We start from the raw sequence: 14,740 nt of genomic DNA on the forward strand, positions 1-14,740 counted from the left end.
TGCTTTCACATCATCATTACATGAAAATCTTCTTCCCCTTAAAGCTTCTTTAAACATCCAAAAAGGTGGAAATCAGATGGCACTAAACCCGGACTATAAGCTCTCGCTGTCATTCAGACACAACCAATTACTACTCCTCCCACTCACCGCTTTTTTATATTTACCAATGAAAATATAAAAGTGCGGAGACTTTTAAAGATCCCTTGTATATTCTCTGTGATACTCCACCACTGGCAGGTGAAAAGATGCAGCTGCTGCCAGCACACATGTTGGAGGGCCTCTCAGCAAGAGAATTTCTATATGGGGAACAAGGGTGTTAGGTATTACACCTGCATTGCTCCTTCAGGACATGGACAATTTGCCCTTTTTGCCCAATTTGTATTTAAATTAAACACTAAATTCATTTTAATACAGACAACGGCGCCAACTATGGCATTCCACCGGTAGATCACAATGGACCATGCTGACTTGAAAAATTGGCTGCATCCAATTAAATGTCAAAATTTTCATCTTTTGTTTACATAATGTTTAGAAAGCATGTTTTCTATAAAATGTGCTTTTATAATTGTTAAAACACTGTGTAGGCTTTGTGTACTTTACTGTATCCATACAGCCCACATGTTTCCCAATTTTTTTGCTGGTAAGTAATTAAAGTAATAAAGGACTTTGCAACGTTATTATATTTCTTAATATAAACAATAATATAAATCTTATTGTAAACATTGTGTTTATATTATAATTTATAAACAACACTGCTAGCGTCAGCAAGTGTAGAAATGTGGCTAGATGCTTGAACAACAATTAGCATATTCCACGTTTGGGATTTACTCTCTCAGAGTAAGAATCAAAACCACCATATTAAACAGGATTTTTAGTTTAAATACTTAATGCACACACAAGCCTGTGTGTTTCTGTAAAATTACTAAAACTTCTAAAGTTTTTGAAAATTGGTCGCTAACAAGAGCTACTGCAGTAGACTAGTTATGTACAACTAATGTGTGGCACCATCTGCTGGTAAATTAGTAAAACTGGCATTCATTAAAACAATGTTAAAGTGCAAAATTTTATAATTACAATTATTCAACAACATATATTTTGTATTCTTTGCTTTGTTTTGCCACAATCTTTTATTTGTGAAATGCTTTATTCTGATTGAGTGTGTGTGTTGAGAGACTAAAAAAAAAAAGCACTACACATGACTTGTTAAAACATTTTATAATAGTACAATTCATAGAAAAGCAAATTCAGCTGACCGACAGCATTTCATACTGCATGAGGAACATGTGGCACATGATACGATTGTCAAAACAGGCAAAGCTCAGTCTGGCATAATACTGCTAGATTTCACTTCTCTGCATCATCCAGCTCGCTAATGATCTCGTTTGCGGGTAAAACCATGTGAACCATGTGCTTTTGTTAAAGTGCAACTGCTCTGTAAGATTCTTAGAATACAGTAGGTGCTCAGAATGATGCTGATCTCAGACTGTTTAGAAACACTGCAGCACAGTAACGTTAATCACTTATAAACACTCAAAACCCTTTTTCCAAATTTACTTCACATTTTAAAACCACACAGTCGTACACTTTGTAGGGGGTGGGGATGGGGTGAAAAGTCACAAGGTACTGTACTTGACTAAGCTTTGTAGACTAGGCAAACATTTTCAAAATGTGTGTGGGAGTTGGAAAATGCTTTCGTCTTGACTTTCCAGTGCCATATATTAAACAAGAAATGATAATTATTTTAAAATGATAGTTTCCCTTTATTATTCGCATTTTGTTTGACCTATCAATTAAACCCAAGAATATATGGTTTAAGCCTTTTTAAAATGAAGTAGGTTTGCACATTTTAGCTTACAGCAAATCATTACATATTTTATGGATCATGGAATGGAATATGGATTCCCCATACAAGCAAACAAGCACATAGACCCCTAAAAACTTGGATATATTGTTCAGTAAAGGTACAACAAACTTGGTCAAATTATTTGAAAAGAAATAGTGGCTAAAACCAAACATGTGGTATTCTGACCCCCGGAGTATTTGTGCTCTTTATTTCTGGTCAATATAAATTCAGGCAGTTTTGAAAACTCCATTAGGACCAGAGATGCAGCATCATTAGATCATAGTTAAAAATAAAGCTGGATTAGATTCAGGGGGATTAGGCTGTAGATAAATATATGTGTATAAATGTAACATCGTCAGAGCTTGACTCAGTTTCACGTTTTTGTTTTTTTCTACTAACAAATACAAAGCTGTGAATTTAGAAAAACATAAAGGTAGGTGGAGAGAATGCAACCAAGAAGATGAAAAAAAATATCAAAGAATAGTGACAAAGGGGAACCTATATACATATAAAGAGAATTTAGTACTGTTTTAACTAACTAACTCTGTTTTGTGAAATGATGGTAATACTGTAACTCTACCCGTCTGTAAAAAGTGACAGACACGGTCACCTTTATAAGCTTTAAACTGTTTCTGAACCCAGCAGAATAACAGACCAGTTTTTCTTTTGGTCATGAGGGCCGTACGTATGAGAGTTTACATAGAATCCACAGTAACTGACACACACTTCTAGTTTTGATTTTGCTGTACAGATGTTTTTCATAAATCATGAGTTTGGCATGTTTTTAGACATGCACGTCTCCACTCCTACATGTATCCAGAAATATTTTAATCATATTATTAATTCACAGATAATTAACACCATGCTAGAACAATAGGAGTCCTGCCAAAATCTTTACAATGACAAGCTTAGGTCTTATCGAGGTTCCAGTTGTCAATATTTTGTGTACACATCCTTCATACATCTGGCCCAATTGCTTATCAAATTGGTAGCTGGAGTTAGTCCCAGAATAAAACTATATTCAGAGAAAATGTATATAACCTTTATTTGTCTGTGGCAGTACCTTGCAAGTTCCTGTTAGTCTATTATGACTATCCTTGGTCCCTGATCAAAGCTTTATAGGCTACAGGAATAAAAATTTGGGTGTACTGTTCAGTAACAAAAGCCAAATCAAATATTGTGCTTCACATGGTTTGTGCTTACAAAGACACTTCAATACACACTATATACATTGTACCCCAAGTTTGTTTTTTGAGTCAATATTTGGCTATTTTGACCCGTTAACTGTAATAAAAACATTAATCACAGAATGTTTTAAAATTCTGGTGAGTAAAATGTATTATAAAATGGCTTTTAAAAAATTTGTGCAATTGGCAATACCCATTCAATGTACCGTTTTTCTTAAGGCTGATTTATGCTTCATACGCCAAATAGAAACTCCTCAGTATTCGAGGTTTGATAGAACAAAGTGACATTCTACTCCACAGCAGTGGATGTCAGTAAACATTATTCAAAGCTGCTGGTTTGTGACCAGAAATGACCAGAAATATATATATATATATATATATATATATAAATATATAATATCATATATCAGCCATCATTTCTGGTCACAAACCAGCAGCTTTGAATAATGTTTATATAGATAGATTAGATAGATAGATAGATAGATAGATTAGATAGATAGATAGATTAGATAGATAGATTAGATAGAGAGAGAGAGAGAGAGAGAGAGAGAGAGAGAGAGAGATCACTTGTCGGAAAATGGAACCAATTTTAAAATGTCTATAAAGAAACAGACTCGATTTTACTGATGACCAGAGCTAGGTAGGTACACCCGACCAGCGACAATGTGACTAGTGTGATTGGTTCTCTATAATTATGTCCCATATCATTTCAATTAATATAATTTTACAAACCAAATGAAAAAATTCACATGATAAGTGGCAAAACCACTTTTTGCTGGCTTGTTATTGTTTCTTATGGAGTGCGGCGAAGTTGCTAACCTTATTGCTGTGCCACTGTGCAGATTTACTGCTTTGATGTTCATTTTTTACAGCTTGCCACTGCACTCAAGAGTTCAATCTGATTGAACTTTGACCCTCTTTGCCTGTTGACCCTGTTTGTTAATAACACAGCCAAAAGCAAAGCACAAAATGGGCAGAGAGAAACTGCTCAGTTTCTCCTGAAGTGTTATCCTTGACTTTAAATTTGGTGCACTGGTTAACAAACTGGCTGTATAACTGATAGTAAATTAACTTGCTTGAATAACAATGCAAATGAGAACATTACTAGTAGCCAAATTTTATCACATCTGCCAGTCCGATACAATAAAATACCCATGCTGGTTCTGTTATACCCGCATGGCTGCACGAAGCATACATCAGCCTTAATAATTTTATAAATATCTTCTCCAACCACAGAAATGGAAGGTATTTGTCTGTTTTTGTGAGGTCCTCTAGGTTAAGTGCTGTGAGAACTATAGAGCTGAAAGCGAGACTCCGGAACGGGCAGTGGTCAAAAGGTTTCGGAGTCCGAGTCGTTCTCTGTTGCAGTGCCCTCGCTGGAAGGGCCGGAAGGGTCTCTGGGGCTGTATGGTGTCTGAGGGTCCTTGGCTTTGCCGGGCAGAGACTTCAGCAGGGTGCCTGGGGAAGGAGCACCAGAGCTGCAAGGGGAGCAGAAAGGCATCATGGTAGCCAGAATGAGAGCCAGACACTCAGCCACTTCTTTGCTAGAAGCGCAAGCCAGAGCAGGAGTGAGACCTGAGAAAGGAAACAGACGGGGGGCAGACGAGACAGAGAGAGGAAGCAATGGGATGTAACACAGCGGCAGGGGGAATGATGGAGAGAGCAGCTTTCCATTATTATGCAGTCAGAAAGACAGACGGGGTAGGGGTAGGGGTGGGGGGGTGCACAAACATACAGTTGAAGCTTTGCAAAAGTGGAAACTGCTCTGGCACTGAGGAGACCTGTCATGATCATCAGGCTGTCTGTGATTATTTGTGCTGATGAATAATCAAGTTAGTCCTGAATGTCTGAGAAGTCTCAAGATTAATAAAAGCTGACCTTAACAATTTAATGTAATTAGGTTATTTTAGGTCTTTTGGAATTGTTTGACTGTGTTTTTTTTGGATATGACTGAGCTGGTTTGTAGTTATATAAACTGACCATTATAAACTAACTGCAGTTGTTTTAGCTGGTTCTAATCATTTGGGATTATTTATTTTTCTTTTGGGTGATCACATAGTTTGGGGTCACCACAGCGGATCTGATCTGCATACCAGGCTGGGCACAGTTTTTATGCCAGGTACTTGATGCAACCCTCCTATTTTTATCCGGGCTTGGGACTTGACAAGTGCACCTACAAATGCTTACGCTGTTTTAGCCACCTCCACCCTTCCCCTGCAGACATTAGCCAAGTGTCCATGCAGACACCCAACCGGCCGATAGCACAGCTAAGATTCGAACCCTGGATCCCCACAGTACTTCACCACTAAAAGGCTGCTATACAAACCTTATTCAAATAAATTGGGACAGTAGGTAAAATGTAAATAAAAAGGTCTTCTAAAGGTATTTCATTTTAAACAGCACAAAGATGTGATATTTAATGTTTTAACTTTAACTGATTTGATTTGTGTAAATCTATGCTTTTCCATGTAGGACTAGAAAGTTTAAAGAACAATCAAACTTGTTTTGGATATTTCCACATGATTGTCCTCTGACCTCTCCAGATACCTTCACCTCATTTCGACTAAATTATTTACCTCTTTTCTAAACAGCTGAAATCAAACAGTATGATCATGACAGGCCTAACGCTAAAGCCTCCAAAATGAAGAAAAGGGTCATTTCTGTTCAGCCACACCCATACATTCACACTAATTATGTAACATTCACCGGGCTAAATGCACAAGCAGGCAGCATGCACTTATGGACTGTGGTTCAATGAGACGCACCGTTTTCATCTAGGAGCTGCACGTTGGCACCACGAGACAGCAGCTCTTGCACCGTTTGCTTTAACCCACTGTGAGCTGCTAGGTGGAGGGGACTGAAAAAAAAGACAAATGGGAAAAAGACAAACAGAATAATTCAAATCTAGTCAAATCTATGGCATAATGTGCAGCATTTGCTAAAGCACCCAGTCGGACCCACTTACGTCTTAAGTGCTGCATTTGTGGCGTTGATAAGTGTGGCATCTGGAAGTTTCTCTAAAATAAATAAAGCACACTCTTCCTTTCCCTGAGAAAGGAAATGGGAACATGAAGCAGGACAGTAAGCTTTTACATGCATGAGAATGTACTTATGAAGCTTTACTGTATAATGCTTCGTAAAAAGAAACAACAAAAAAACTCACACTACTGCAGGTGAGGTGCAGCGCAGTGTTGCCTTTTTGGTCTGTTAAAGTGAGGTCTGCATTGGCACCAGTCAGCAGAGCTTCTGTTCAAACACAGACGTTAAAGTTTAAATGTTACACATCTATCACATGTTGTATCTATTTTATATTAGCAAAGGAACTTGCTTCATACCTACAGCTCCGATTGCACCCCTCTCAGCTGCCATCATGAGCGCACTGCGCCCCGATTGGTCCAACGCATCCACAGGAGCATCATGGGCCAGAAGCAACTGAACACAGTCCACATGGTCTGCAAACGCAGCTGCATGAAGAGGTAACCTGCAAGATTATTAATGTAGTGCTTTAATTTATGCCATGCTGTTTAATAAGGTGTGTTCAGTGATGACACTGCGAGTGTCAGGTAGCTAGCTGGCAACAAAAAAATAATTGGATATTCCGCTAGCACACCAGCTCTGAGATTCTGAACACCCCACTAGGATCCTCGAACGCAATCGGGATCCCCAGCAGCAGAAGACTAATTTGCTATGCTAAATCGGGAGAAAAAGGGAGAAAATACATAAATAAATAGAAAAAATAATTAATTGGTGCCATTAAGTAATAATTAATACAACATGAAATGGAAGGGAGTTGGACGTTTGGTGTCTTTTTTTGGTAATGCACAGTCGTGAGTTTTACCATCAGTGCATAAGAATGAAAAAACAGATAATTTCAAACTACATAGACAGTTACACCATATGGCCAAAAGTATGTGGACACGTGACCATAAGCTTATTGGACATGCCATTAATAAACCATGGGTCTTAGCTTGGAGTTGCCAGTCCTTTGTGTTGTTTTTCCATTTCCACTCTTCTGTGAAGGCTTTTCACAAGATTTTGGAGTGTGCCTGTATGTTTCTGTTCAATCAAAATAGCATGAATGAGGTCAGCCACAGATGCTGGACAAGAAGTTAAGGCTCGAAATCAATGGGAGGTCAAAGATTATTCTCTAAAAAAGGACACTTTTACAGTCATGTTTAAACAGGTAAGGGCCTTCCAAAAATTGTTACCACAAAGTAGGAACTACATTATTTGTAGAATTCATTTTATACCCCTGTTAGCAATGCATGTGGCTGATTTGTACTTGGAGGGGTGTTCACATACTTTTGACCCAAAAGTGTGAATTTTTCCCCACACATATTCACTGACCTGTCCTTAGAGTCCTTGCAGGTTACTATGTCAGAACCCATGGCATCCAGCAGAAGAGAGGCACAAGGCTCATGGTCGTTTATCCTACAAAGAGACGTAAACACAACCTGATATAAGATGCAGAGAAAACAAGGAACAATATGTGAAGGACTGGACTGAAACATACACTGCACAGTGCAGAGGGGTGAAAGGATTCCCATCAAAAATTTGACAGCCCTTCTGCTCCAGCAGCACCTCCACACAGCCTTCATGACCTACAAAATACAACACACACTTCATTTAACTTCAACGGTACCAAAAATATTTCCAAAAAGAACTACTGAGAACGAGTGGTCTGATCTTCATCCAGTTCATCATAGTAAACAAGCACATTCTGCCTAAACCTCATCCCCCCTATTCTAAATTTTTGTCTTTTGCACCTTTCGCTGATAACAGTCTGGATGCTCCTGTTATTAATATTATGTACAGTAGATGGTGAAAGGCCCAAGTTATCTTGTATTGTGTGGTCTGATTTTTGTGTTGATTATTCAAAAAACAAACTGAGAAAATAATTGTACTGTGTTGTTGTTTAATTGGAGAACTGACCGTTGTAGCAGGCCCAGTGAAGCGGTGTGTATCCGTAACGATCCCGCAGGGGAGGGTTCGCTGAATCTGAACAGGCGACACTCAGAAGCTCACCGAGACAGGACGCGTGACCCCGTGCTGCCGCCATGTGGAGCGCCGTGCGCCCCCTACAGTCAGCCGTCGACACCGAGGCCTCCTGCTCCATCAGACACTGCACACACTCCTCCTGACCACACAGCAACTGAGACAGGGCATGAGGAGAGCGAAAAAGGAGAGTGAAAAACAAAGTGTGTGAACTTTTCCTGTGAAATCAGTAGGGCCCTAGTTATACAGGATACATTTGGCAGCAACTTGGACACATATAATTTTATTATATATTTAACGCTGCCAATAACTGTCCAAAAACTTTGCCTGAATTCATTCTGACTTTACTCACTCCTAAATGAAGTGCAGTCAGTCCATGATGATCTGCTGCATCCACATTGGCCTCCCGCTCCAACAGCAGAGACACAGCATCCACATGACCCCCCAGGACCGCCAGCATCAGAGGTGTTCTAACACAAACATAAAGACAGTATGATAATAATAAAGGAAATGAGAAGAAATACAGGAAGTATAATAATAGTACATGACGCAGGGTGACTCACAGTCCCTGAGAATCTGCTGCATCCACCAGGTCTGCACTGTCAGAGTCTTCCAGCAGGAGGCGGACACATGATGTGTGGTCATTCATTACTGAGAGATGCCAAGAGACAGAGAGGTCACAGTGTGAGATCCGTACTGCTTTTAGCACTTAAATCTACTGAAATATGACCAAAAATATTTGGACACCCTGAAGTTTTGACTTCAGAACAGGGTAACTTCATATTCTCTGCCGTAGTTTTGGAACGGGATGTCCGGAAAGGTTATGGTGTACCTGCGAGATGAATGGGGGTTCGCCCTCGGAGGGTGTCTCTGCAGTGGATTGAGGCGCCATGGTTCAGCAGGGCGAGAGCACAGTCAGTGTGCCCTCTAAGTGCTGCCAGTGCAAGAGCTGTACGACCCACCTCATCACCCTGATCCACCTCACAGTGACCCTTCAACAGCACCTCCAGCGCCTGTGCGTGACCATGATAAGCCTGCAAAACACACACACACACACACACACAGAGTCACCTACACTTTCTACAACCGCTTCTCTGTGATGGGGGTGTAAACGCAGACAAATTTCAGCATTGTTTTCATTAAGAGTGTGTGATTTGCTTTAGAATATACAGCCAAAAGTATGTGGACATCCCTCCTGATAAGTGATTTCAGATGTTTTAGTGTTTTGGTTGTTTCTTTTCAGATTATTTACTCTTAGTAGCAACACTCATTTAATTAATTATTATAATTTAATAAATGACAATATTAACACTTGAAGCTGTGTACATAACATCATTTGCTTAGTTATTATCATATAGTTAAGCCCTTTTTTACAAATAATATGCCTCAAACAAAAAAACTCTTGGTCATATCTATCTTCTAATCATGTTGCTTTTGTCTGTGTAATAACATTTGTGACCTGAGTTTGAATTCCACCAAAAACAAATCATTATATCAACCACTTCATCCTGTTCAGGGTCACAACTGATCCGGTTTGACAAGAAAACACAGGGCACAGGGCAGAAACACCATGGACAGGGCATCATCCATAGCAGTGCTTCGACCACCTCCCCCTCCAGACATAGCCAATCATGTCTGTGTGGATGGGCTGAGCCACCCGAGCGCCCCAAAAAATGATTACCAGTATTAGCAAAACAATGATAGCAAAACAAAGGCTGTGTTGTGTGATTACAGAGTGCTGTTGTAACTCACGGCTAGATGTAGTGGACTCCGGGTACTGGAGCTCTCCTCCTCATTCTGTGAGCTGTCGTCTTTCTCTAGAAGCTTCAGCATGAACAGAATATTTCAGTTAATTATTTTCCAGAATATGTAAACACACATTTTTGGGTCGTAGTCATGGAAAAGTCAATCATTCTTTCATTGTCAGTTTTAAAGTGCTGCTAGTTTGTTTATTATTTTTTTAATAGGCATGAATTCTAATATTACAGTATTTTACAACTGTTGACACTTTCATTATTAGTGAGTTTTCTTGTAAACAGGTTGCCCATTATTTTCTCAGTACAGTGAAACATGTGGAAATCACTGTGTGTGGCATAACTCACCAGCTCCAGGCAGCGGCGATGGCCGTAGGCAGCGGCGTAGTGAACAGCACTGTAACCCTGCTTATCCTTTAGTGAGGCAGCAGAGCCACTTTTCAACAGGAACTCAAGACACCTGTTCAACCCCAAAACACACACACACACACACACACTGATTTCCATATGCAAATCCTAAAACAGGACTGTCATTTATCAGCAACGCTGATTTAAACGAAGGCCATCAAAGAAGAAGAAGAATGCCCTTATATGTCATATATACATATACACATGTACAGTATAATGAAATGCTTTTTCTGCATTTCCCAGCTTGTTTGGAAGCTGGGGTCAGGGCAGGGCCATTGTAAGGCACTTCTGGAGCAGACAGGATTAAGGGCCTCTCTCAAGGGCCCAACAGTGGTTACATAGCAGAGCCTGGATTTGAATCTGGATATCAATCTTCCGACTTACAGCCCAAAGCTCTACACACTAGGCTACCACTGTCCCCCCAAAATTGGAAAATAAAATAAAAATATTATATAAATAAAAAAAATATATATAAAAATAAAGTAGAATAAAATGTATGGGGTGGGGTGGGGTATTCAATAAAATAATATACAAATATATATATATATATATATATATGTAAATAAAAAAGTGAAATATAAGGTATAGGGTGGGGCTTGAGAACAGCACTAAAGGTGCACTGATGTGGCTCCTAACTCAATGGCTAGGTTCCAGTAAAGCCATGCACCTTCTGTATTTGTAAGCCAGATTCAAACCCCTGGAACTCAGGCACTGCTGTTACCATTACACTCACAGCTACTGGAAGCACTGGAAGTTTTTTTTTTCCACCAGGACTGTAAATAAATCAATAAACCAAATCATTTAACGAGAAGATTTAAAGTACACGTGTTATTATTAGTGTGTTATTAGCTTACGCTGAACGTGTTTGTGTATTATTGACGGGAGTGAAGATCAGGCTACATCTTACAAGGTTAGAAGTGCAGATTAAAAGGATATAAGTGCACTTACAACGCTGCCTCCTTCTCTTTCTCTGCTTGCACTCCTGGACTCTCTGGCTCCAGGGCTACACGCCGCCTTCAGAATCAAACACACACACAAACACACTCTGGTCGTTACCTGCTGCCTGTCCCTGGTGGGATTCTTTTCTCAAAATCTCATAACGAGCAAGAGCAAAGTAATAAAACTGCATGTAAGTGACACCAGTGCACCATGTGGTCTGTCTGGTCCAATCATCCTGACTCATTAGCAACCAGCATAGTTAGAGAAATGCAGTTCTGTTTGACGTCAGTACTGCGCCTCTGTATTGTCTACTGGAGGCGTAAAAATAGCCTGAGGTTTCCATAGTAACAGGTACAGGGTTTAAAAAAAACTACAGATTTGACGTTTTTGGAAATCGATTCGGTAGCTGAGCAGAACAAGAAGGATGATTATGGAGTTTCAGATAGATGACAAATACATAAGTGCAGATGTTTTCAGGCAGATGTGTCAAATAGTACAGCTGACCTTGATTTTGGCAGAGAACACAAGTGTTCCTTATCACTACACAAATGGCAGAATATTTAGTCAACAAGACAAAAAATGCAGGGTTTTTAAACCCTGGGTTGTGACCCTTGGGTGGGTCACAAGCCAAAAAATGTATACAATTGATTTTAGGTCGCTTTTAAAAAACTCTGGGCTAGAGCACAGTCCCAGCTGTTCTATCAAAACATGACTGGCTGTGTGTCTGTATTACTGCAATTATGACCTCTGCATGGGGGTGGCTGATCACTTATGGCAGTGTGTGACTCTCTGCACATGATGCTGCACTCTGAGAGGTGAAAAGAACTGTTCACCTGCTGCATGTGCTGGAGGGAGCGCATGACACCCATGGTCATCCTCCTCAATCAAGGGTGGGGATCAAATTGGACATGACTGAGTGGGTGAGAAATGAATAAATAGAAGAGTTTAAGCTCTTAGTCTAACGTCTGGATCTTCTGTTTTTGTTTACTATGCAAAACTCTTCTCTATGCAAACTAGATTCGGGAAACTAGTGCCTTCTTTATTTGGGGAAACTGGTATTTTTTCATACAAATGCTCAATAAGGGTGGTGGAAGAGAAACATGGAATTAATGCACATGTGTACCTTCTTTCCAGGTCAGAGGCTGCAGCATAGTGCAGGGCAGAGCGCCCCCACTGATCAGTAGAATTGATGAAGGTACCACAGGACACTAGAGTTTCCAGGCACTGAAAATGACGACTGGCAGCTGCGTAGTGCAGAGGAGTCCTACGATCACACACACAAACAAGCAGTTTATTATTCAGACAAAAAGCATGTGACTCATAATGTTATGGTGTGACACAGTAGGCCTGAACTGTTGACCCCACACACATCGTGAGGAAACTTCACTAACACACCACCAGGAAAAGGGAGCGATGTGCTGATTAGTCACTTAACTTGGCCCCCAATGCCTTTTCACATAAAAAAAAACAAAAACGCTTGGATCCAGGGTTCGGTGCTATCGGCTGGTAGGATGTCTACATACAGACATGACTGGCTATGTCTGAGAAGAGGATGGCCAAGGCCCCATGAAAGATTGGACTGTCCGGGTTGTGTTACTGCATTGTGCACAGTGATTCTGGGGAAAACTGGACCCAGCAACCCTGACCAGGATATAGCAGTTAAACATGAAAATGATGATGATTATAAAAACACTACATTATTTCAGCTTAAATATTAAATACCACACTTGCAATCTTTACTTGCAGTAAAGCAAATTCTTTACACATTTTTATAACCTGCAATTTCATTTCTTCATCAAAAAAAGGTTATCAAACCCCTGTGACCTTTATTGTACAAAATGTACCTGTCAAGTCAACTTAGATAACTGAATACAGCTTGTCCTGTAAATCTCACTCAACACAAGCTAAAGAAAATGCAGATCGGCTAAAAAGATAAAGTTGCTGAGTCGTTTTTAGGAATCTACAAGTTACAGTACTTTGCTGCTTCAGAAACACTTAATTCCACTCTCTAACATAATTGTCCATGAAAGTTATGTAACCGAATGATGATCCAAAACAAAACGAATCTAAATTCTCTCACTGTGAAGTGAAACACTAACAATAACACTTAACAGAAAGTGTTCGGATGGAGTCATTGCTGCAAAATGTGATGCAACCAGGTCACTGGTCCATCACTTATTCACAAGAGTAATTTTAGTGCTGTATTACTTTACACCTGGAACTTGAATAAATTAAAGTAGAATTATAGTCAAAATAGTTGTTTTGGTTGAACATATCATTTTGACAGGCCTAGATGACAGCGATCTCTAAACCCACCTGCCGTGTTTGTCCGTGCGATTGTGATCTGATCCGCTACTGAGCAACAGCTTCACACACTCAACATTACTAAAAGAGAGAAGAAAAAACACATAAAAACAAAACACAATTATTTAAGTAATTTAAGTTATTTATTTAAGTAATAGTAGTTGTAAAGGCAAAAATACACCTGTAAGACAAATTATATGGGTAAAGTTAAACATACACAATACACAAATGTACTCAGGGTCAGGATGTAAGGGTGGTCAGCAAGAACAACTGCACTAAGCGGTCAAATATGTTAGCCCACTACAGCTGAGATCCAGCCAGAACGGAGGTCTACTGAAGTCCCCAAAGTTAAGTTATTTTGGGCATGTGATAAGGCAGCCACATGACAACATTATGTAATTATTTGAAAAATAAATGCTTTAGTTCTACCAAAACAATATATATATATATATATATATATATATATATATATACTGTATATATATATATATATATATATATATATATATATATATATATATATATATATATATATATATATATATACAGTATATATTAATTAAAAATAACTGAGTTTTAAACTAATCATGTTTATTTGTTTATTTTATTACTAACAAATTAGGGAGTTGTGTAGGTGAGTCTAGGGTGTCTTGTATACAGCCCTGTAGAGGTGGTTTACCCACATTCAAAACCAATAAAGATTCTGTTTATGTTTCATATCAGCCAATCAGCAGTGTAGAAACTTCACTCCAAGGGCAGTAAGAAACAAGCCCTGGCCAATCAAGTGGCAGAACTGACTTTCTGCTTTAAAATGGTTGGGTGAAAATCCTTGAAACTACACAAACATGCAAAAAAATACACCTGTAAATTTTAACCTGACAATTTACACAAATCACATTTTTGAAGCCTGGCAAAGTGACTGGAGAGCTTTTCAGGGAGAAACAACTTTCATATTTGAAAAGGGGGAAACAGACTTTTTAAAAATCAAGTCCAAATGTACAAACTGTCATCCTTTTCCTAAGGCTAGGCTGTCACCACTAATGTGCCTTCCATGTGAAACTGTCCAAGCCTGGCTCCTTGCGGGTGTTCTCATATCTCTGGCATGCCCAAAGACTGGCCCAGGGGAAAAAAAACACCCGCAAAGAGATTTTAATTAGCCCACAGATTCTCTCTTGGACTGCATTCCTTACTGGTCTCAAATACAAGCTAACTAACCAGTTTAATCTTAAATTAGAACAGCTGGATTTAATTATTAACAATTTAATTAACATTAATGTGGCCGGATATGTCATGACTTTTTTTCTCTGCTT

The 14,740-nt window shown here is 39.3% G+C and overlaps 1 protein-coding gene across 3 annotated transcripts in view; it reads right to left on the reverse strand.

Moving 5' to 3' along the window:
* Positions 1 to 3,447: 3,447 nt before the first annotated feature.
* Positions 3,448 to 14,740, reverse strand: part of ankrd44 (ankyrin repeat domain 44) — a 32,643-nt gene continuing 21,350 nt past the window's right edge. For 2 of the 3 annotated variants that reach the window (XM_063005852.1, XM_063005851.1), the window contains exons 13-28: positions 13,443 to 13,511; positions 12,250 to 12,390; positions 11,136 to 11,201; positions 10,128 to 10,239; positions 9,778 to 9,849; positions 8,858 to 9,059; positions 8,589 to 8,676; positions 8,378 to 8,495; positions 7,963 to 8,182; positions 7,544 to 7,631; positions 7,378 to 7,461; positions 6,366 to 6,511; positions 6,194 to 6,276; positions 5,996 to 6,078; positions 5,796 to 5,887; positions 3,448 to 4,508 (exon numbers count right to left, since the gene is read on the reverse strand). In XM_063005852.1, coding sequence (XP_062861922.1) covers positions 4,477 to 4,508; positions 5,796 to 5,887; positions 5,996 to 6,078; positions 6,194 to 6,276; positions 6,366 to 6,511; positions 7,378 to 7,461; positions 7,544 to 7,631; positions 7,963 to 8,182; positions 8,378 to 8,495; positions 8,589 to 8,676; positions 8,858 to 9,059; positions 9,778 to 9,849; positions 10,128 to 10,239; positions 11,136 to 11,201; positions 12,250 to 12,390; positions 13,443 to 13,511 — 1,696 coding nt within the window. In that variant the 3' untranslated portion in view covers positions 3,448 to 4,476. Of the gene's footprint in view, positions 4,606 to 5,795; positions 5,888 to 5,995; positions 6,079 to 6,193; positions 6,277 to 6,365; positions 6,512 to 7,377; positions 7,462 to 7,543; positions 7,632 to 7,962; positions 8,183 to 8,377; positions 8,496 to 8,588; positions 8,677 to 8,857; positions 9,060 to 9,777; positions 9,850 to 10,127; positions 10,240 to 11,135; positions 11,202 to 12,249; positions 12,391 to 13,442; positions 13,512 to 14,740 lie in introns of all 3 variants that reach the window. The other variant, XM_063005853.1, reaches the window with a different exon arrangement.

The sequence above is a fragment of the Trichomycterus rosablanca genome, chromosome 12 (assembly GCF_030014385.1).
Source record: "Trichomycterus rosablanca isolate fTriRos1 chromosome 12, fTriRos1.hap1, whole genome shotgun sequence".
NCBI lineage: Eukaryota > Metazoa > Chordata > Actinopteri > Siluriformes > Trichomycteridae > Trichomycterus > Trichomycterus rosablanca.